The sequence below is a fragment of the Magallana gigas genome, chromosome 1, assembly GCF_963853765.1.
Source record: "Magallana gigas chromosome 1, xbMagGiga1.1, whole genome shotgun sequence".
In the NCBI taxonomy this organism is placed as follows: domain Eukaryota; kingdom Metazoa; phylum Mollusca; class Bivalvia; order Ostreida; family Ostreidae; genus Magallana; species Magallana gigas.
Genome location: NC_088853.1, coordinates 63,861,908 through 63,886,922, shown reverse-complemented (window position 1 = coordinate 63,886,922; position 25,015 = coordinate 63,861,908). Strand labels below are relative to the sequence as shown.

The following is a 25,015-nucleotide window of genomic DNA, read 5'->3' as shown; positions in this document are numbered from 1 at the left end:
ATTAAATGACAAAGTGGTTGTATTTTCAGCTGATAAACTTATTTTAAAAGAAACATGTTTTATGGAAACAATACCAAAAAAGGAGTGTAATGAAGTTTGGACTATTTATTTTTTTGTTTATTTTTTGCGTTATTTGATGAATAACTCCTTTATATTATTTTCAATTATTTAAGATTTTATCTTATGCCGAGAGTTTTTTTTTGTATACTAGTATTTGGGTCTTTTTTTTCTAAACTTGTTTAAGTATACTAATTATCTAAGGTCTTTTTTGTGCTAGGAACGAGGAGTCTACGTTAATCAGAGTAACAATATGGCCAGACTTCCGTAAATCCTCATGCAATGTTTGTTTCTGTACACTGTCCATCTAATTGGAATTGGAGTCTGGACTCGATACTCTTCCTGATTTAGAGCGTGTTTCACACGAATTGGAAGAACTTCATCACTTTTTTTTCCATTTACCATTTACACCCCGCGAATGACGCTTTACAATACTGGGGATCTATTCACAAAAAATCATACGTCTACGATTACACCTTAAACTTACGACAAACGTACGTTTACGTTTATGGTGCTATTCACAAAAGCTGTCGTAAGATAACAACGTTGTCGTACGTCTGTTACAGTCGTAAGTGCGTCAAAGTTCTTAGTTACCGACAATGCTCATGCGCAGTGGGCATTGTGGAAAAATGACGTCAGGCTGTATTTTCGCTCATTTACATTCGCGGAACTTTTATAGCGCCTTTGAGCACAGACGTATATAACGAAGTCACTTCTTTTCTTCCCATACGCCTATTTTAATGTATGTATGTTTACAATTATCGACAGAAAGAAAATCTACATGTGCCTGACGTTAAAAATATTTCTTGTTTATTTTATTATAATAAAATATTTCCGTTTTATAATTATGCTATTATATTCCTGAGAATAATTTTGTTGTGAAAGGAAAATTTTTTAACGTCAGACGCATGTGAGAAAATCTTAGTTCTGTATGAAATTTAAGTCATGTTTTAACTTTCAAAAAATCTACTGCAGAATTTGTCATAAAACGTGGCATTTTTAAAATACTGTCAAAAACACTTTGAGTTTATCGCTACCTGTACATTTTAAATATGCCGGTTTATTTTGTCTGTTTCGGCGATAATAAAGTTACTGAGTGTTATTACCCAGGTCGGCGTGTCCATTGATAATTTTCCTTTCGCTATTGTGAATTTTTTAAAGGTCGTCTGGAGAATAAATGTAATATTTCTTTCATATTTTTCCTGTAGAAAAGTGAATAAGAAGTTATTTAGTTCATGACTATCATTAGATTTTGATTAAAAATATGACCTAACATGATGCATTTTTGTGCATAATTTAATAACTCTTGAGATCACGCTTCATTGTATTAATATTTGGCGGTTGAATATTTGGATCTTGTCGTGAGCTGAAGCTCACAATAGGAAAACCAACTTGCAAAGGTATAAATATTTCGGTCTTTTTAATAAGTTTAAAAGTTGTTTAAAAAAAAAGGTTTGTCACAAATTTCTTAAAGGCTGGGTCTACCTTAAATAAATATTTTTTTTAGGGGGACCAGAGGGACCCCCCCCCCCCCCGACCCATGCATGATATGTAGTACGCTGATTACATTACATACTGATATCTAATTAGTGTGTATGCATATGACTACTGTTTAATTGATTTAATGCATTTGTAGGAATAAAAATAAGCCTATAGTATCAAATCATAATCGTAGTTTTAAGTAATACTGATTCGATATACCCGGTGCAACGACGAAAAGTGACCCTGTAGAATACTGACACGTCAAATTTCTACGGAGAAAACTGATCCAGGGTCAGTATTCTATGACAAGTAGCGTCCTTTTTCTACAGTAGAAAACCATTCCAGACCTGTAGATCTATAACCCCCGCATGTTGAAAAGTGTCCCTATCAAATTCTGACCTCGCTTAAAAACAACATCAAAAAGTTTCTACTTGAGAAAAAAATAATTGTAGAGACCAGTTAGTGTATTCCAACAAACACGAAACGTCGCAAACTGGTTTGCTTTGTTCAAATTCTTATATCAAATTTTCCCCGATAGGAGAAAACTTGTTTCCTTAATATACAAACAACACGTGCAAGAAACTTAATTCTAGTCAAAAGGTAACGATTAACGCATCGCTGAAACAAGTTATTGGAGGATGCAATTTTGCAGTGATTCACAAATGACATTATATTATGCTACTGTAAACGTATTATATTTGGCGTGTACGATATTTGGCGGAAACTAGTTTATGAACAAGTCGGTGTAGATTTTGAACTAGCGTATTCCTGAATGTGGCTATTATTTTACATATATTTATGAGATTTAGCGATGTACTTGATTGAGCGGAAGCCGCATTCCGCCAAAAACGCTAAATAGAATACACAGCCAAATGTAATACGTTTACAGTATTTACATGTAATATTTCACATAATAAAAAATTGTTTAAATTATTAAACATTATACCTGTATGTATTAGACCAAATGCTTTTTTACCTGACAGATCATACATTTTGCCTCAAATAAACTGTAAAGGACTTCCCTTCCGGACTTCCTGTATGCAACATGTTGACGATGACTTGAATTTTTACTTATCGGCAAACGTATCTCAATAGATGATATACTTTATTAACACTCAGTTAAGAGTTCACTTTTTCAAGAATATTAATAAAATAACCGCTGTTTCTTTTCTTCTAGATATTCTAGATTGAGTATAAATGCCTGGAACACTTACATGTTTGTGCTAAATCAAAGGAGAGTTTAATTTTAAGTCAGAATATGCCGATATTAATTGCTAGATTCAGATGTCGTTTATACATGTAAGTACCGTGATTGTATTCATTAGGAGTCAATGTCAATGCTACATGTAAAGCCCTTTTTAGTGTCATTGTTACTTTGCGATTTGCTATCACTGTTATATACCGAAGTTTGCAAGTACATTTTAATTTTGATTACGATAGTGATCGATTTCAAACTCACACAGAATCATCTGTAAAGTATTTTGTTTCTTTTGTTCAATTCTAAATTCGAAGTTTTGGAATTGGTGACGTTTATATTGACTGATTATTATATTAAATCAAGAATTGTATTTGTCTAACATATATTCTTCTTAGTAAACCTGTTGTAACAAAAAAAATAATTGTTTTTAGAAAAATCAAAATGGGATGATGCATGCAATCGTGGATTTAAGGAGTGGAAGAATTCAAACTTTTTAAATTCACTCATCAAATTGACCGATAATAGGCCTAGAGCCCCCCCCCCTTTGGCAAATATAATTATCCCTCGGATCCAGCCTCCTCAACGAATTTTTCCTTTCTGTCTTTTTTTTCTGCATACAATAAGGGCGTCTTTTTTATTCATTCAGATTGATATTATACCTTTTCAGTCACGGTTTGACAATGTAAACATATGTCATTCCTCCCCCCCCCCCCAACTTCCCTAACCTTTTAATTTTTTTCTCCTAGATTTGCGCCTGTTTTAACTATCTATTTCTCTAATGTACGTCTTTTTCTTCTGTTGCCTTGATTTAATGTGAGGGAAACATTTTTTAATCAATGTACTTTAATTAACTAAACGTGACTATATCTTTCATTTTTTATTTGAAAAATCAAATAACAGACTAAGATAACGATGCAGATAAGCAATAACAGGTGATCGGAAAAGCGTACTCAAGCTGGTTTTTCGAACAATTTAGTATCAAACAGGCAACCCCCCCCCCCCCGGCCCAGCACCAGCACCACCCCTGCATCCACCCTAAAGACAATATAAATATAAAGTCGATATTCTACACGATCATTTTTCTACAACTCTTACGGAGAATAATGACCCACAGGCCATAATTCCTATGATGTAATCAAAGTATTCTACAACGAAGTGGGTCATTTTTCTACGTAGAAATATGACCCCCGGTCAATATTCTATGGGGGTCACTTTTCGTCGTTACACCGGCATTGCTGTCGCGTAACATATATCTTTTCCAATGTGTAAGGTTTTTAATGGTGATTTTGGATTATATACTTAAATGATTATAATTGAGCTTCAAATAAGATTAAGAAATATAAACTTCAACCACCATTAACATATTTTGCAATACGGGATACAAAAGGATCTCCGGCATTGTTTTTTCATGGCAAACCACAGCGCGTTATCAAATAGGAGTTTCTTCTCTTAATTTTGCTTATGACAAAAAGAAGGTAGAACTGCCATAACTCAACTATAAACATATCAATTATAGACTTACGTCAACCCAATAGTAGACGTAAACTAACGACTGTTTTTTTTTTTGACGTAACGTCACACGTACGACATTTTGTGAATAGCCAAAATCCTACGAAAAAATCGTACGTCAAACTTACGTCTAAGATTAAACGTACGATTTTTTGTGAATAGATCCCCTGATCACTGTGATAGCCATTGGACGAGTCCTGAGCAATAGGGCTAACTACAAACTCCAGATTGATAACAAAGTCAATCATTTTTAAGATCTGATCATTTACCAACCCCTTACATGAATATTGCAGAATATTTCATCATATCAACGTTTAGTTTTTACCGATTCAATTATTTTATTACCTTACTTCATGATGATACCAAGATAGATATGTGCTGCGGTCGTTATCATTCATTGTGTCACTGTGGACGATAACTAAAATGAATTCGTGTTCAAATTTTTCCACAGGGACAATTTGATGACATCGAAAACGGGTCCGTTGCTTTACTGGTTTTAAACATCGGTGTGTCGTGCACATAATGAAAGGTTGTCGTTATATGTGTATTCTAAATCAAACAAAATTACTTAGGTACATATTTCTTTTTTTATTAGGGCCAGCTTTGTAAACATATTATTAAAATCAGTCTGTTCGTCCAAGAAGTTTTTGCCTTTTGAAATATATCTGAAATTACACAGATGAATTTGCAACAACTAAAAAATCCCCCATATTGTAAAAACCCTAAAAAAAATTAAAAAAGGAAGTTATAAAGTAAGTAATTACTTACCAGAAGCAGCCTTGCTCGAGGTGCTAAACTATTCAGGTGGTCCAAGCCGACCTCTATACCTTCTCTAATGATCTTAAAGGAATCAAAGACGTAAATTGACAAAGAAACCTGTCGCCCCTTATCATTGAATACCAATGAATCGAAATGGTAAATGTACTTGAAGATAAATTCGTCTCCTAAAAATTGCATATAACTAACTTCGCTCCCCCTTATTGTTTTTGATGCGTTTTCAGCGAACCATATTGATGGTTAACTGGTATCATTCCTTGCCGATCGTCATCTTCAAATTCTCTGAAGTAAGGAAGTTATTATTTACCTACCAATGTGGAGATGCCTAACCTTTCAGGTGCTTTATGTTTTCTCTAATGATCCAAAATGCATCAAAGACTTCAATTGGTAGGAAAACTTCCCTTATGATGGTTTCTTTGTAAAAAATAGAAAAATAAATGTTATTTATTTGCAATGCGCGTTTAGGTAATACTCGACGATGTATTGGTTGATATATATTTGGTATATATTTATTTTTGTCCGTGTCTTTGATTTCAATATTATCATTACATTCTATATTGCCATATATATATTATATATTTCTTTCTTCAGTGTTTTTGATATGTCATGTACTATAAAGAAGAAACCTTGCAGCTTTAAAATGACACTCCCTGTAGATGTTAATTAATGTTAATAATAAGCTTTATGATGCATTTAACCAAAATTTGGAAATACTGACTTTCATCAAAATACATGATTACGCCATTTTACTAATTTTAAAGGTGGCAGTAAACCTTTTCTCTAAAATATGACAGTTGCACTGAAAACTGCCTATCCTGGTAACTCCCATTATCTTTCAATACAAACTGTAGCACATCCTTATCTGCTTTAGAAAAAAATTCTCAAACGATAGCTTTGAAGACGACATGACACCAATTCGTGGAAGGAGGTTGCATAATTCAGTTTACAATATTCTTTTGTACTATAGTGCCGTGCTAAAAAATAAAACAATTAAAATAAATGCAGCTTAACCAATAAAACTTTTAACTGCACAATCATTCAGAGTATCAATTAGGAATTCCTTTTCCATGAAAGTCTGGTATAAAACAAGCTTTATACGCTAATTCTATAGCATAATCTTGAAGGAAAAAAAATCCTGCTTTGAGCTGGTTGACTATATTACGTATAACACTTGATCCGAAATTCAATCAACTTTCAGTAAATTGAAATCTTGACCTAATTTTAATATATTACGTATAAAAGTTTCACCGTGCTAAGAAAAATAAATCAAATAAAGATAAATTCAGCTTGTGTGATGAGTCGAGAAAATGAATGTATTTGTCAGTAATTAGTTACATAAATTATCCTTCACTGTATAAACGAAAAAAAGACCAGATCTAGCAGGCAAGATTCATTGGATAAACAATTGAAAAGTAAGTCGCATTTCATTTTGTTATCTAACAAGATTGAACATACAGTTCTAAACATTTAACAAAGATGTCTCCTTTCAAGACTTGTAAATAGTTCGACAATATATATATTTCCTTTTTCAGAGCATCCATTTGTTTTTTAGGTCCCTTATTTGTTTTTCTAAGGTTTCATTGGCATCTTGGTTTGATAGAAGCTATGTGTTCAGTCGCTTTTTTCGTTTTTCATATGATATAAAATGATATTAGTAGGTCCGAGATCTACATTACAAAATTCATCATCGTTCCTCTGCGTAAAAGAATGACTGAAAAAAAGAAGTTCATAAAATCAAAATATGCGGTAAAAAAAACAACGATTGTTTAAATAAAAGCGGGAAATATTATAAGATTAAAATATTTCTTAGGGGGAAATGTTAGATCGCGATGAGACGGTAGAAGGAGATCTGGGAATTTTTAAAAAATGATTTCATGCCGAAACAGAGAAAGTTTGGTCGTATCATCATGTATAAGAGAGACAAAAGATTGGAGTTTATAATTAATTCAAAACTTAAGAAAGCTATACTTAATTATTATCGAAAATGAAGTTGACAGTTGTCCTCTGGAAAGTTAACAATAATCTTTATTTGTGTGCAATCTTCTTCAATCCTCGTCATCAAGCTCCTTACAGTTTTGAACTGTTCTTTAAAGTCTGGGAGCGCTTTTCTGGCGTACGCATTCTCTTTTTAAGTTGTTCAGTCTTCTCAGGGTTTTTCTCCTGTTTATGAAAACCATAGAGGGTGTCAGATACCACATTAGAATTTAATCTACATCTTACAAACTGATGATTAGCAGTTTTGTTTTAAGAACTTATGTTTACCCTTTTGTAAAAAAAATCATAAGCATATGAGCAAATAAAGTGATTATACATTAAATGTTAAATAATGAACATAGATTGTTATTATTACTTAAAAAGTTTTGCAATTATTCATCACCTCAGATTAGTCAGAATGGAGTCTTCCACGTGACTAAATCTGCCTTCGTCAGAACTTGGTGATTTTACTGTTGGCCAGTTCGAATCGAGTGCCGGCGAGTAACTGGCAACTGGCGTAAAGGTACTCTGGCTCTTATGAAAATGTAATGACTAAAGATAATTTTTTTTAAAGTTATTAAATATACATATAACACATTCTGGTACATTACGTTACACAAGAATCCAATCTACCTTTTTAATGACTCATTTTCTTTGCCAATTGTACTTAATGTCGAATGGTAGTTTGGAGAGGGAAGGGGTGGAATATAACTTCAATAAAAGAGTGAGAGAAAATGTTTAAAAAAATACATAAAGCACTTACGTTTTTTTTCTTTCATATTTTTCAATTTTTTATTATTATTATTATTATCATGTTATTAATTTTAAGAACAGATGTCATCATACTTCGTTATTTATTAGGACTAAAATAATATTAAATCAAGCCAAAGAACGATAACGCTTACAAAATCTGTTAAACTCACATCTTTGGCAAGCCTTCCATTTCCAACTTCTCCCCCATCTTCAACGACATTTCTTCAAACTTCTTCGAACGAGTTTGCTGAGTTTGTGGCGTCACTGTCAGTATGAAAATTCAGAAATTGAGAAAATGAACAAAGGAATTACATCTAACCATGTTTTATATTACTTTCGTACAAAATGTTAGGCATTTAAATAATAATGCATAAAATAGTCTTTATATTTTTAGTAATGAAATTAACGAATCCTTGCCTACTCAGTTTATAACTTGTGAAATACCCTTTACTTTGTTATGTTTCGGTCACTAATCACAACCAATTTAGGAGTTTTAAAATTGTGAAAAAAATTGTATTCTTAAACTCTTAAGCTTAACAATTAATGTACTTGTAAAAATGAAACAAGTTAAGAAAAAATTAAGTAATTATAAAAAAAAAGGAATATTTTTACTTACAGAAAGTCAAGGAATTTTTCTGCCATGATCAGATTTCTTGTCAATTATAATTTCTGTTTGCAAACACCCCATTTATACATACTTTCGGGTGGACGTTGTTGGTGATGATTGGGTGTTTAGAGTTTCGTAACACTAATTGATGGACTAAGTGATTACCGAGAAGTGTCCACATTGATCAGATTCATCATCTGCACCCCTTTTTAGTCACGTTTGAAAATACCGCCCGGTTGTCCAATACCTGCGCAAAGGACCCGACCTGAACTATTTCCTGGTCGATATAGGTCAGGGTGTATGCACTTGTGGTGTGACGCATGCTCAATTATTAAACACCGCTTTTATACACGTGACCAAATAATTAACTCGGTTGATGATGTCAGCCTTACTGAATAATTTTACACAGAAACATTAGATATATGTATTATAAATGTAGTTATGAAACAAAATCAGTCATTGTATTTCTGCTGTATATTATAAATTCCTACTTACAAGTAGTTTGTTAGGAAAATAAATATGACACAAGTACTTTAAACCGGTATACAATACGTATATACACAAGTACAATATATGTTGTGTTAGCCCACATCATATGCTCATTATCGGTGGGGTTTTTCATGTCAAGGGAAATGAAAGTTAGTGCTGAATTAAAAGTGGGTTTTTTTTAAATTTTAACATATGTACATAAATATTGCAATACCTACTACGGCCTTATAATAATTCTCGTGATTGCATGTTCATACTTCACTTGAAGTGTACAATGAAATATGCTTAATTCGATAATAATCGTTATTTTAAACGAATCAACCATATACACTCTGTACCATCAATAAGGTATTCCGAATTAATTATTGCGGGTTCTGATAACGCATTTATCCTGATCAAAGGGGGTTTTAAAGACCGATCTACCGTGAAACCACACATTTATTAGAAGGTGTTCTAATTTGAACGTTTTGTATTACATCCTCTTATCTAATATACTAGCCTCTTTTTTAAGTAATGTAGAGAAAACTTTAACCTCAATTTGCCCTGTACGTGTTAAAGAAGGAAAAATTAACTATTTGGGCTGACCTTATTGTGTTGATTTAATTGTTGTGTCAGCTTTAGAATGGCCACTCTCTCTCTTGGGCGCTCCTAGCCTTAGTCTGACATTGATATACACAATAGTGACTTTTGATATTTACATTTAAGCATTGAATAAAGTTTACGAAAGATTAATGTAAATTGATTTGACTTTTGAGCATAAATCAGTCGACAGTATCGCAATAGAGGATGCTATAAATTTGTTTGTACTATCCGAGCCGTGTCGTCTACTTTGTTATTCCCCCCACTTCGGCCCTCGATTTTGGTGAGCGAGAGGGAAAGTAGAGTTCAAAACTCTTTTACAAACTTCAAACGTTTTAAGTGAAACACATAACCATTAACAGTTGAATTATTAATATTTTTTTTCAAACTTTAGAGAGGTGCACTACATTAATGTTTAACACATCAAATGGTTTCATGATGTAAAAAGAATCACATCTACTATATGAACACTAGACTTAATGAAGTATGGTATACTTATATGTCTATTTTTTTATAAGTATGGACAAGGATATGTATACTGTAAAATGTGTTCGGTGTGAAATTGCAAAAAAAAGTCAAATATGGTTAACCGACTCATCTGAAATAGTGGCATGATCACTAACTATTAAAGCTGGTTTAATTGTTGTTTCGCTACCACCGAGCAGTAAGGGGTATAGTCTGTGGGCTATAGGGGCAGTGACGTCATATGGACCACACCCCAAAAGTTCAAGATCAAAGTCAGGTCAGGTCCAAATCAAGTCAAGGTCAAAATCAATTACAGATGATCCTGACCTATATCGCGACTGGGTACAAGGTCACAGAATGAGGAAATCGACCCAAGGACAGAAAAGATCAAGGGTAAACAAGGTCATAAACATTTGAGGGCAAGACACACTCAACACAGTCCGAGGTCAAACCGTCTGTGGGCACATACATATATAATCGAGGTAAAGGACATCTGAGGTCCAAATGATATACATGTACCTATCACATAGAGGAGCGTGTAAAGTGAGACTTGAAAAAAGTAAGGGTTCTTATTTCATACTATTAAGGTACGTTTTTTACTATCTTTAAGTTATTATATGTAAAAGATAACTTCGTTTAGAAATATGTCTTAAAAAGACACTACAGCTCATTTTCTGCAAAAATAATGAAACAAAATTTTTTACCACAACTTTCTCGCAAAGTTGAAGGAATGACTTTTCAGAAAATTATAGGTTTTAAAAGTAAATAAATCTGTTTTAACCGTAAACAAATTGTTGTTTGTAATAGTTTTTGACGGTCCTATAAAAACAAGAAAGGAACTTCCGGCTGATCTTCAATACGAGGTGTAGAGATCATTAAGGAACTTACATGCTTCAAGTTTTCAGCATCGATATATTTTTCACCATTTAATCCATTAGTGTTTAAAAAACACTCTCCATACATGTGGAAATCGAGCTGTAATGTCTCTTTAAAACACAGAGGTTGGACAAAAATGTAACAGCACAATATTTGACAATTAACAACATAGAAATGTATTTATTTCCTTTATTATAAAAGATTCTTTACTCAACAACACATGAACAGTCTATATATAGTTTTCGACTGGTCTGAACTTAGCAAGAGTTATTTCCCGTTATAACCTCAAGTTTTTTAAAGTTTTAAAGTCCAATTGAAACTTGTAAAGTAGAGAGCTTTACTCGTTTCTTCTGAGGTTGTTCCAGATCCCCACATTTATCTGTGAAATAATTTACTATTATCTCATATTGCTGCATGTCCAAGGATATCCTCTTCTGCAACGTTTGCAGAACTTCAAACTCCTTGCACGCTTTTACATGTATATGAGGGTCCGTAAACCTCCTCTCTAAGGCCTCCATTTTTCTCTTTTTATTTTGTCTGTAAAATATAGAAGCAAAATGTAATAAAAGAAAAAAGAATGGTTTGTTATTAACATATATATTAACTGACTCGCATAAACCAAATGATTAAACGATCTACCTAAACGAAGAGAGGAGAGAGTTCTCAGCTTTCCTGGACAAAATTGAACTAGAACTTGTTCCTGTCGTCGTTGGTGGCAAGTTTTCGTCCTGTGTTGATACGGAAGTTTTTTTTCTTAACAATGTTGTTGGAAACAGCGAAGGAATCTTCATGTTTATCCGAGCCGCCAATTTTGTTTACTTCTACGTCATGTCCGCCCATGTCTTATCTTGACCTTTTTGCCGCGTTATTAGAAACGTTGTCGGCCTTTCTTGTTGTATTTTGTTTTCCAACCAATTTAGAATCACTGTCATCTGCCGATTCTGCTTGCACCTAAATCAAGTTATTTTTTGCGTCAAAGGATTTCTTCATGGCCATCACAGCCGAATTTTGATCAACCATGAATTTTTTGAACATTGATTCGGTAACATATTCAGTGTTGTGCACACTATTTTGTTCCCTGCACACATCATCTTGCGTTGTTAGGTAAATAGTCGTGCCATTAATTCTTGCAAACTAATAATCTTGATTCAGTGGACCCACTTCTTTTGTAATCTAGGAAATGATTGTGTAGTTTCACTTTTCTTACTCTTTAATTCCTCTAAAGAAACGAAACCAAAGAAAAGTGTGCCAACTATATTACTACATGTACACCTGCAACAAACAGAACTGAACCTAAACACTGAATTTAAACTAACAAAATTCTATGCATACATTCTAATATTTATGTTTATATTAAATTGGTCAAATAAGTGCATTTCAATATGTTGATGCAGCTACAAACAATAAAGAGTATTAACTACATGTGAATTACAGAAACAAAACAGAAATTTCTCACTGACCAAACAAATATTACACGTAATATCTAACGAATCGTCAATAGGAAGGATGCATTATCTTGTCTTAACCTGTACACAAGAACACCTCAAGGCAAATTCAGGTATGGTCATTCTACCTTTTCAACAGCTGCTTATTTTGTTCAAGAGTTTAATCGACCAAAACCCAGGATTTTAGTTTTTAACTGGTGTATGTAGAGGCAGACACACTACAAATTCCACAGGAGGGCTGAAAATGCGTAATTCTTGATGAAATGTCAATTCAACAAAGCATTGACATTGTGAGATCACGTGACAATCTCTTACTAGTAGGATTCAGGGATATGGGAGATAAAACAAATTCAATTAAGACGATTAAAGAAAAGAAACAACAACAAACCCCAAGCAGTCACATTTTGTAGCTTTTGTGTTTGCCCTTTATGTGAGTCAAGTAGTAAGGGGGACAGAGTGCAGTCACTCTGCAGTCAGGATGACGTCATGGGTTTTCCCCAGGGATGACGTCATGGGTTTTCCCCAGGGATGACGTCATGGTTTTCCCCAGGGGGTAGTCTACAGTCAGGGGGTAGTCTACAGTCAAGGACTTAGCATAGCAACAATTGAAGAATGATACTATAAATATATACTATCAGGGTCACCTTAGTTCGCATAGCAACCGTTGAAGGATAATACCATAAATATCTACTATTAATATCTACTATTAGGGTCACCTTAGTCATCTGTAACCACAGCAACAGTGTAAAGTATTGCTAAAGTTAGAATTACCAAAATATTGTTTCCAGGCATGGTTTTATAACGCAGTTTTTCGTAGGGCCAGTTCTTTAATATTCAGTATAAAAGGTGCAAAATTTGAAGCATTCCTTCACTTCACTTTTGTTTTTTGCATCAGAGGTAGCACCATTCCTCAACCTTTTACAGTAAGTAAACTATCATTATACTTTTTACAAAGTTTTGAGATTCTCTATATCTTTTTGTTATCAGGAGACCCAGAGACAACAGAGATAGTACAAGATACAAGATATTTTATTTCTCAATCAAGGGTCCCGGGGGTATTTCAATATACATAAATATACAATTTAAACATTATCTTTTTTTATAATAATATAATTAATGTGTTTTAAACAGTTATATATATGACCGATGTACATAATGTTCTCAGTGTCACTGATCATACACATAATACAAGTGTCCAGAAGAATGTCATTGATTACAAAACAATACAAAATGTGATGCTATACATGTACAAATTTAAATGGCTTAGTATGCATAAACATCATGACAAAGTGCAAGTCACAAGTTGTTATCGAAAATCGTTCACCGAGAATATATAACAGTAAACAGTAGACTAACAATCAAAAACTAAAGAGTTGTGAACTTAACCCTTTTAGTGTGGTTGTCTACTTTGTTCAGTTTATCTTCAACAAAGTTGAAGATAATTTGAATTTGTTCACAATCAGACATCACCCTAGTCAATAGGGTTCTTAAAAGGTCGAACTGTGGTTTAAATTCTGGTTCTCTCATTCTTTTCTCAAGTTTACGAATTTTTCTCGGGTGTGTTCGCCTGTTGATGAAATATGAAAAATATACCTTACAGAGTGTTCAATTAATGTACATCTCACATTCCGTGATATTGATTTGCAATTCTTAAGAACTCATATTTAACCTTCGTAAATAAATTAACATTAATTATAATAAAAAATATTATAATTCAATATTGCTACTGATCAAATTGAGGTGATTAAGCATTCAAAAATAGTTCAATAACGAATATAAAATATCATTAACAAATTAAAGTGTTTATAATCATCACCTTAAGTTTGTTAATATTGAGTCCTCCACTTTGGCGTTGAACTGGCATTCCGACCAGTTGGACAGACTGTTGGAGTCGTGAGCTGGGGAATAGCTGGGATAAATCAAGTGTCAAAAATTTATTACTGAATCCTAAGACACGACAATACTTTTGAAATTACATTAAAATGACATATAATAATCCATTTACTCTGATGAGTTTGATCGAAACTTATTCATTTTTAAATACTACAAGTAGTGCTACGATGATCGAGAAAAATATTATTCTAATACGTACCCTTCAAAAGGGACGTGTGATGTACTGTCGGTTTCTGCTTTCTGATTTTTCTTACTTTCTGGGGTAGGAGTGGAAGGCCTTTAAAAAATATAACACACTTTCTGATTCCACTTAACACATTAATATTTGTATGAAAGTAGACATATTAAAATCAAGCCAAAGAAAGATAACTCTATCAAAATCTGTTCAACTCACCGCTTTGCCAGGCCCTCCATTTCTAACTCATCCCCCATTTTCATCCAAATTTGTTCGAACTCGTCAAACGATTTTGCTGAGCTAGTCGCTTCGCTGTCAATATAGAAAGTTTGTGTGCAACCCATAAATGATTTGATGACAAGTTTATTATATTAAAAAAACTTATAGATATATCAAATTTAGACCTTTTTCAGTAAAGTTTAAATAACCATTAATATTGCTTTAATTTGAAAAAAAAAAAACCAAAACAACTGTAGGATAAGGGAAAATGAACATTACTTAAAAATTTATTTGATTTTTGTGTTATGAAGTGAGAGAAAAATTATGAACAGATTCCTTTAAAAGTTAGTATACCAAAATTTGTTCTCTTAAAATTTGATAAGTTATTATTTCACTAGCTTTATTTAATTTTGAAACGATTATCTAAAAAAATTACTTACAGAAACTGTAGATATTCTTCAGCCATTTTCTCAAGATAATAACGTTAAGCAAAACTCCGTTGTATTTATATGTCTTGAATGAACAATTCGGTGAGGGAATGAGGAAATAAAACAAAAAAATTAAGCGGGTTGGGAATGTTTACCACCCCAATCAGCGCTTTCTTCGTGGGTACGAGTTAAAGGATTTGACGGGTCAAAGAAAAAGTACATCACGATAATGACGTAGATGCTCTACCCCATTAACTGAATTATATTCCCTTTTTAAAAACACCGCTGTGTCGTGACATATCTGCGCGACACACGGGACAGGAGTGATCTGCGCATTACCCTAGGGTCTCTGATTAAGTGATATTGTGTTAATTAATTCATAGTTGCTCTATTTTTTCTACACCTGTAAACACGGGTATTGTAAGTTTAAAAAAAAAAGCAATTTAAGTTACCTCGTTTCAATCCAATGTAGCATCTTTATTCAACTATTTAAGAGAATGTTTATCATATTTAGTCTTTTTTTTTTACAGTAAAGTTTAAATAACCATTAATATTGCTTTAATTTGAAAAAAAAGAAATCAACTGCATGTAGGATAATTATCATTACTTAAAAATTTATTTGATTTTTGTTTTATGAAGTGAGAGAATGTACATGTACACTACATTAAAGGGTGATATTTAACCCCCCCCCCCCCCAAAAAAAAAAAATCCGCTGTAAATTATTTATACCCACCGATATTAAGTGACAATGAAATTACTTCCAAATAGTTTGTTGTGAACAAATATTTTTTTTTCTATTTTACTGATAAACCTACAAGAAAGCTTTCAACACTGTAGCGCATTTAGTCGATATTTAAAATTTACCTTTGATAAATGCAAGAAACCTACACATGCAAGAAACCTGACTTATTCGTGTATGTAAACGCATACTTGTAAAGGAAAATAACAAATTAAGGCTTATAATATAGTAATTGTATAATTCACAGGGCCTCAGTAATTAAAAAAATTATAGTCACTGTCTCGCATGTAAATGTGTAAGATTGTTTAACACACAAATGCTTTGAAACTCTTTCAACACTAAATAAATATAATTATCCCTACATACGAGAACCATTGTTTTTAGTTCCCTCAGTATCTGTTTCCCTTATTTTGATTTGTAATCAGTTAAAATGCTTATAAGGGCGTTATTGGACAAATCGCGCGAAATCAGGGTGGCCTAAAGGTCACATGATGATGATGACGTTGAAAAGTCCGTGCAGAATTCGCGCCGTTGATGTTAAGATGGAAGGAGGGAAGCGAACATCACATGCAGCAGCTAGGCTGATATGCATAATATTCATTGTCATTATTGAGTTCTACACATGTGTTGAAACTAGATGTCCGAGATGTCCGTCCAGTCATGCACTGCACGAAAAATCGCCTTTTGTTTATCCAAAAGATAACCAAATGGCTAACTTTTGTTTACCTTTTTACACCTTTTAAATATCTTTTATATTTTGTGGAAAGGTATAAAAGTTAATATTTTGTTCAACTTTTGAGCATAAAAAAGATATCCAAAAGGCCCACTTTTATAAATCTTTTAAAAATAGAAATGCTATCTTTTATTACCTTTTAACTCAAGAAAAACAATCTTTCAACACCTTTTCAACTAATGCAGTTTGGACTTTTATCATCTTTCTTATTTTGAAAGATTTACTTCTGTCAACTTTTAAAACCTTTTGTTATCTAATATGCATTGCCTATACTCCCAATCTGCCTTGTGATATATTACAAAATATCACCTTTAACAATCTTTAATTCATCTTTTATACCTTTTTATGTCTATTGATTACCTTTCTATTTAAAAAAAGGTCGTCTTTTGTTACCTTTTTTTTTTTTATCTTTTATCCTTTTATATAATCTTATGTTTGACAGCAGTTTGTCATCGTGAATCTTGTACTTGGAGTATTTTCTACCCTTTTCTGCCTTTCGACCAGTGAAAATATTACCTTCAGTCAGTTTTGGTTCACAATTTACATTAAGTTTTAAATTCCTTTCTCATAATGACAAACTATATTAGTCAATTAATGTAATGCTAAATACAATTTTAAAATGAATATATTAATAAAAAATATCAATTGATTAAACAACAAATTTATTCTTTAAAAAAAAAACCAATTATATCATAATAACATTTATAATGACTAGAGATTAGATTGCATGTTTACATCTAGGTTTCAAATGGCAAGAATACACAACATGAATAATTTTAATACAAATATGGTAATCAATGTAAGCATATTGATGAAACTTGTTAAAAGAAATCATTGAAGAGGTGATCAACATTACAGGTGGTCTTTATAACAATCTTGAAACTTACAAAATCTATATATACCAGTACATGTTCTTCTCTAATCACAGTACATACTAGTTGAATTTTTCTATGATTGCTTACAGCTAAAACCCAACAAATTAATTTTACAAATTAGGTTAAATAAATGATTCAGAAATTTGTTAAGAGGCAAAAAAAGAAGCTAAAATGACCCCCTAGTTTCATAAATCGAATATTCAATTTTGACAAAAATATACTATCGATATCATTTGGTAGAAACTGTTTGCTAATATTAATAATACAGCATCTTGAGTGAATAAAAAAACCTTCAACACTACATACAGTTATATATAATACAGATACATGTACTAGAGTCAATAAAAATCCTTCGAATTCATCACTACATATATATATATATAGTTATATACATATGTATATGTAAACTTATACAATTAATTTTTCTTTCAATGAACATGCATATTGTCTTCTTACAACTTTTGGAAAATTGTCATTGAAAAAAAAAAATGAAAATGTTTTTATGCATGCATGTACAATGTATTTTATAAAAAAAATTAGCAAATAAAATAAATCTATATACATTCATGTATCTGTACATACCAGATACATGTAAATAGAACAGTTAAAGATAATGTGTGATCTTAAATTGAGTTTTTCATTTCATACAATTTAATGCACATGTATATTTCCACATACATGTATAATTTTAAAAAATATTTAATTGCATGATTTTCAAGTTGGTATCAAATTACTGAGTGCATAAATCTCATTAAGTCTTAACATCAATGGCATGCAATTCTTTAAAGGTATATACGGTCAAACTTCAGTCATCTCGAACTAGATGGGACTGTTTAAAAACTTCGAGATATCTGAGTATTCGAGATTTTTCAACAAAGAAGCAAACTAAATAAGATATTATATGGCCATTCAACATATTATTAATATCCTTGACAAAGAGAATGATACAAAAATATTTCATACAAACATATATATATAAGCATTGAATGCTTAAGTAACAGTCCACATAAAATTCAGAAAAAGGGTGATACATATAATTGAACTAGCTGAAGACAGAGTTATGCAAAGAATTTGTAATATTTCCACGAGGATAAATAATTAAAATGAATATTTGATATCGTTGAAATTCATTTGATGGTTCAATGAAGTAAAATGAAACTTTTTTTACAAGATTTTGATCATAAAAAATGCCACAATATATACCTTTAAAAAAATGAAACAACTTAATCTTTTTTTACCATCCAAGGACACACCTCTGGACACGTAGGAGTTGGCTTAATATTAATTGCCCCAACACTCCTAGATTGTAGCATCCTCCTACTTTTTACCGAGCAAATCTCCAGAAAAGTTTTATCTAGGTGGGATTTCACCTTGGCAAGTTTATCGCTCTGCCACGAGAGTGGATGGGAGATGAATCCACCATCACACTCCTCATCACTGGAGGTAAACTCCACCTTTAAGATGTTTCTTACTTGGGCCCTTCTCATCTCATTTTCCCACCCCCTACTTGCAAGGTGTTCCAGTGCATTTTTTCTCCTCTTTGCTTTCTGTAGAGGATTGAAATTAAATGTTTTAATTAATTAAATACAGTATATTGCAGTGATGCAGATCAAGAATGAATAATTGAGGTGGTATGAGACACCTGCTGATATTAATGTGGATAAAAGTACATTATCATCAAAATGCTTTTACCATTTTAGAATTTTTAAAATTTACAGTGTCTGACAAAAAAAAAAATGATTTAAATTATTTTGAAAACATTAAGGTACGTTAAATTTGATTAAAAGTATAAAAGTCATTGCGGAATTCAAACCTCATGACTTACAGATACGTAGCTAATGCTTGAACCCATTGCGTTACACTGTTGGATAACAAATTTGGTAAAGGCAACTTTAAAATAAAATTATACATGTACTTCATTTTATAGTTTATTTCGATTGGAGGTATGTCACAATAGAAAGGTGTCCCATACCACCTTAAGTAAATATGAATATGTTAATGTTACCTCCTTCTTTCTTTCATAAATAACTCTCTTCTGCTTTTGCTCCTGCAATTTATTTTTTGATTTGAGGACTGACTCCTGCCGTTTAGAAATAAAGTATCTCTTTATGCCACCTAAGAAAAAAAAAATAAAAATCAGGTGTGCACATGCAAACCTTGTAATGAATCACCTATCAGATGCATGGAGTTTGCAGATGACATGTACACTTACTTGGGGTGGAGTGTATTTAAATGAGAACTTTACAATTGTGATGATTTTTTTGTATTTGAGAAAGCAGATAATTCTTAAAGGAGTAGCAAATGAAAACAAACAGACTGAGTGAAAACTATCAGGTAGATACTGCGATTAGGATGCATGCTATATTTGTTTGGAAGAAGAAAAACCTATGTCACCATTTTTCTCCAGAAAGTGGGAAAAAATCCTAATTTATCAGCTCTTGATTCAATTATACATTAAAGAAATTACACAAACATGTAAACTATGTGCATGAAAGTGACAGTAAAACTTACAGTGGATGACCCTCTCTTCAACATCAGAGCTCCAGCCCTTAACAAACATCAAAATATGGTTGGTCATTTCGATGTTTTCATCATCTTGCTGTCTGAAATTGTTACTTTATAATAAATATAAAAACAATCATTTGACTTTTTAAAAGTTTTAAAACTTATTATGTGATATATCAAAAGTTAGTTATTTATAATTGCTGTCAAACATCCAAGTATATCCCCGTTTGAGTCCATCGCTGTAGCCATCCCTAATTGCATTCTGCAACAACAAATGTGATAAATATTATATTATTGCCAGCGATTCGTCCTAGATTTCTAAATACACCATGTGTGTGGGTGTGTGTGTATATATATAAATAGAATAATCGAATAGAAAAATTAAAAAAATAAAATAAAATTAAAATTAAATCATTGCTTTATCGTTTAAAAATTTGCACATGTACTTACTCGTATACTAGGTGGTACGTATACTTTTTCTTCCCGTGTTTCTTCCTTCTCCTGTTCTTTTTTCTCTAACGCCTTGATTCGTTTTAATATTTCATCTTGCTGGAGAAGGATTTTCTCTAACAAACTTGTTGTAGCTATATATAATTAAATAATGATTGAGATTAGATCAAAACTCACAAACATGGTGACCAGTCGGTGTAGAAGAAGTACTACTTGCTCTCGAACTGTCATTTCCCTGTAATCAAAACATTAAAAGTGAAAGTAGAAATAGATTTTTCGGAACCTCTCTAGTATTTGTAATAAAGCCATTTCGTATTGTTAATTTTTGTATAAACAAAAGGTAAAGAAAAGGTGAAAGTACAAATAAGTCCTCTAAATCAAAAAAATTGTAGTAATCAGCATAATTTTGCTACTGTATGTGTATATTTGTAACGTTTCCACATAAATACGAAACTAATGTTAATATTGTTTACTTCCTTCTCTACAATGTAAACAATATATGAGCCTGTATTGTACGCGGGGAAGCTATGCGAAGATCATCTATCTTATAAGTTTATTATCTTTAAATTGCTTTTTTTGATAATCAAAATAAAGCGATAAGGTACAAAAGTGTGCTATATCTGCATTCGTTCAGAAATTTATGAGGATAAGAACAACCCTACCTGTGTCTGAGAATTTTCTGCATCACTTTCTTCTGCTCCCGATGAATCCAACATGGTGGGCAGAATTCGGCGTCGTTTTGGGGTCTTTCCAATTTGGCATGGAGTACTACAAGTCCCGTTTCTCTGTTTTGGTGAGGAACCAGTGCAGGAACCTACTTCACCTTCGTCATCACTAAAGATTCTATCACTTTGCGAATCGAGAGGAGAGCTCATTTTTTCTAGGTTTAGTGACAGCGACAACTTTTCTTGAGAGGGAAAAATTCCGCGCTAAAGGGGATGCGCGGCAAAAGGGGATGCGCGGGAATCCCAATTAGTCACAGGAACCCCCTGCAGAACCCCGTGATTGGTACATGTGCTTGGAAGCCCAAGAGCTAGCATCAACATAGTGCAGGACAATTTCCGAGGATTTATTGGTATGTAGTCTAGGATGTCTTTTTAAGCTCACTGTTTTTTGGTAAATGCTTGATTCAAAGGTGAAAAAGATATGAAATATGTTTGAATTACATAGATTAAAGGGGTAAAACAAACTAAAATTAAAGACAGTCAGGTTAGAGCATCACACTATCCATAATTGCATGTCATGCATTATTTGTCACAGTAAAAATTATATATAAGTCATTTAGGATATAACATAAGTTGATTATGAAATTGCCTTTTGAATGGTTGTGTCATTATTGGAGGTCACAGGTAAAAATTTGCTTCTAGCCTGACATTGTGTCATTTGTGTGTACACACAAATTATTTTTCAAGGCATTTAATTGATAAAATTTTAAATCAAAGATAAAGATAAATATCATGAAGCATTTCTCTGAGCATAGGATTTTGTTATCATGAATTTGATGTATAAACTAATTACATGTATCTTTTGTTGTTTGTTTTATAAAGGTATACATATACTCCAGTCAAAGAGGCCACGCCTGCTATCATCAGTGCTAGATGCAAGTACTTGCATTGCACTTTAAGAAATTGTTCGTAAAAAGTAAGTACCTAAATTATTGTTAATGTACATCAGTAAGTAAGATAAAAAAAACCCAGCCAATTTGTCTTCTAAGGGAAATTGAGTCTGACATCATTGTGAATGGAAAGCAATGTGTATATATATATTATACATGTAAACAGTATAATTATATCAACTGATGTATATTAATTTCTTTGTAAAACATTTTTATTTCAAAGGAAAAGATGGGTAAACATAGTTTAGAAAGCAAAAGGAAATTTAGAAAAAGGAAAAGGAAAGAAAACAGACAAAAGAAGAAACTGCATAAGAAAGCAAGTATAGAAAAAAACCACATTTGCCTCTGCAATGCTTCATCCTGTCCAGACAAAACATCAATTTCTTGGTTGTCTTCATCATCATCATCATCAACACAACAATCATCACCATCAACACCATCATCATCATCATCATCATCATCATCAGTGAAACCAAAAGATAATCAAAATTTTATAACATTCACCTCAGATCCATTGTATGTGCGTTTTATGGAATATTCAGTGTTGAAAAAACGAGTTGCAGCTATTGAACAAAGAGAGAATTCTATGAAAATGTAATAATACACCCTCTTCAGGTATGAAAATACTTTAACTGAATTTAATGATTATTACTGAATATTACATCATATTTATACCCCTGTTCCAAACTGTAACCATGCTGTGAAGTTATTAAGGCTGATGCATGTCAATCACGATATCATTTTATGATAACACATGTGATGTGCAAATGAAAACCAGTAATATGTACATGTATAAAACTGAGTTTTTCTTTAACATGCAGTAAGTCATGTATTTGTTGAATTATTTTCCTCAAAATAGCAAATCGTCAACAAAAATATCCCAATTCAAAGAGTACAGGTTCTAGTATAGTGGTAGAAAAAATTACTAAGCTAAAAATTGGAGATCCTCATGCTTGTTTGCCTTGGAGAGGTGTTTTCATTTGAAATTATCCTATAGCCAGGCAGATATGGAGAGGTGACCTTCAAATTTCTAATTATCTACATTAAACAGTGTTATTAAAAAAATTCAGTTCATTTAAGTAAACATTGGAGATCCTCATGCCTCTTTGCCGTGGAGAGGTGTTTTCATTTGAAATTATCCTATAGCCAGGCAGATATGGAGAGGTGACCCTCAAATTTCTAATTATCTACATTAAACAGTGTTATTAAAAAAATTCAGTTCATTTAAGTAAACATTGGAGATCCTCATGCCTTTTTGCCGTGGAGAGGTGTTTTCATTTGAAATTATCCTATAGCCAGGCAGATATGGAGAGGTGACCCTCAAATTTCTAATTATCTACATTAAACAGTGTTATTAAAAAAATTCAGTTCATTTAAGTAAACATTGGAGATCCTCATGCCTCTTTGCCGTGGAGAGGTGTTTTCATTTGAAATTATCCTATAGCCAGGCAGATATGGAGAGGTGACCCTCCATATAAACACATTTTTATTCATATTTTTTTAGTTAAATGTGTTTCTTCTTGAACCCCAAGGACATTTTGTAATTTAACAAATTATGAAAAGAACTAGGCATTAACTTGCTTTATATGCTTTATATTTTATAAAGAAGCAAGTAACGCAACTAAAAATGTAAAGATCATTAGGTGTTGACTCTATACAATGTATAAACGTATATCTCTTTCATTAGCAATTATCATTTTAAATATTAGTATTTACAAGAACTATATATAATTATGTTTTCATAATATTCAGTAAATAAAAAATGAATTTGCCACAATATCTCTTTACTTCATACAGAGCATGTTACAGAATATATAAAAAATTTTTTTAATGTTTACAGATTTCAAAGGGTAGTCGCTAATGGAGATGAAAAAACAGTCAAGTAATTTCAGCAATTTGGTGATCAGGAGCTTTTTCCATTCGTGTGTTGTGAACATCAGTTTAAATATGTATGTGAATGTTATGGATTTGTCTTTGATATTTTTGGGAATTTTTTAATACAAGACATCTTTATTTTTTGTGCAAAATTAATTTGTTTTCTTGCTTGCCTGTATATGTGTTACAATATGGCATCTGCAGCAAAGCGACCACGAAAGTTTTGTACAGCATGTAAATTAGAGTTTTCCGACCGACATTTTCGGCGACATATGGAAAACTGTGGCAATGATAAGATCAATCTTTCTTCTTCCAATGTATGTACAAGTTCTGATAGCAATACAGATGATGATGATGCTCATCAAGAATCTCCCCTTTTCTCAGATGAGGAAGAAGTTGTGTATAAAAACTATGACTCCAAAAAAAAATATATTGAACACAAAACTTTTTGTAATATTAGTGAGGAAGATGCTGAAACATTTTTTGACATAGACTTTGAGAATGGAAGTGAAATTTTAGAAACCAGTGATTCTGATTCTGATGAAATTGACATTTCAATGGATACAGATCTAGATGTTGAAGAGTCGAAAAAAGCTGTGGTATCCGAGTCAGAATCCATTAATGTTTTGACACGAGTTGTATGTACATTTTTAGTACTGTGGCAATCGGTATACAATGTGTCAGACTCAGCTGTTGAAGCATTATTAAAACTATTTTCAACTGTATTTAATTTTTTAAGTAATTTTTCAGCAGCACTTCAAACAATAGTAAAAATTTTCCCACAGAATTTATACACAATGTCAAAAGTTTTAGCCAACAGCAAGTCACAATTTTCAAAGTATGTTGTATGTAGAAAGTGTTTTACATTGTATGACTTGAATGATTGTTTTTTAAGTGTTGAAGGTAGACAACAATCAAAACTCTGTAATCATATGTGCTTTCCAAACCATAGACTTGCATACATGCGTAAAACATGTAAAGAACCTTTACTTAAAGATGTAGGAGAAACAGGTGCTTCAAAATTTGTACCATTCAAAACATATTGTTACAAATCATTAAAGTCATCACTTGAAACTTTTGTAAATCGTGAAGATTTTGAGGATAAATGTGAAAGGTGGAGATCTAGACAAACCCAACAAAATATTCTTCATGATGTTTATGATGGAAATATCTGGAAAGATTTCAATGGTAGAAAATACAATTTTTTTTACAGAGGAAGGAAATTATGGTTTAATGCTGAATGTAGACTGGTTTCAGCCCTTTAAGCATACCAATTACTCTGTAGGAGCTATTTACT

At 32.2% G+C, this 25,015-nt stretch overlaps 2 protein-coding genes and 2 long non-coding RNA genes across 4 annotated transcripts in view; 1 reads left to right on the top strand and 3 right to left on the bottom strand.

Moving 5' to 3' along the window:
• LOC136274997 (ATP-dependent DNA helicase pif1-like) overlaps positions 1 to 25,015 on the bottom strand; it is a 423,530-nt gene that overhangs the window by 234,110 nt on the left and 164,405 nt on the right. The window lies entirely within an intron of this gene.
• On the bottom strand, positions 14,030 to 14,684 carry LOC117685243 (uncharacterized). The gene is made up of 3 exons (XR_010712337.1): positions 14,499 to 14,684; positions 14,304 to 14,381; positions 14,030 to 14,120 (listed from the first exon to the last, which is right to left on the bottom strand). It is a non-coding gene; the product is annotated as an uncharacterized lncRNA (long non-coding RNA).
• Positions 17,059 to 19,921, bottom strand: LOC136274850 (uncharacterized). The gene is made up of 3 exons (XM_066082580.1): positions 19,785 to 19,921; positions 19,279 to 19,388; positions 17,059 to 18,820 (listed from the first exon to the last, which is right to left on the bottom strand). Exons 1-3 carry the CDS (start codon positions 19,849 to 19,851, stop codon positions 18,497 to 18,499), a joined length of 501 nt encoding a protein of 166 aa, XP_065938652.1. The 5' UTR covers positions 19,852 to 19,921; the 3' UTR covers positions 17,059 to 18,496.
• On the top strand, positions 21,980 to 24,432 carry LOC136274831 (uncharacterized). The gene is made up of 2 exons (XR_010713263.1): positions 21,980 to 22,458; positions 23,684 to 24,432. It is a non-coding gene; the product is annotated as an uncharacterized lncRNA (long non-coding RNA).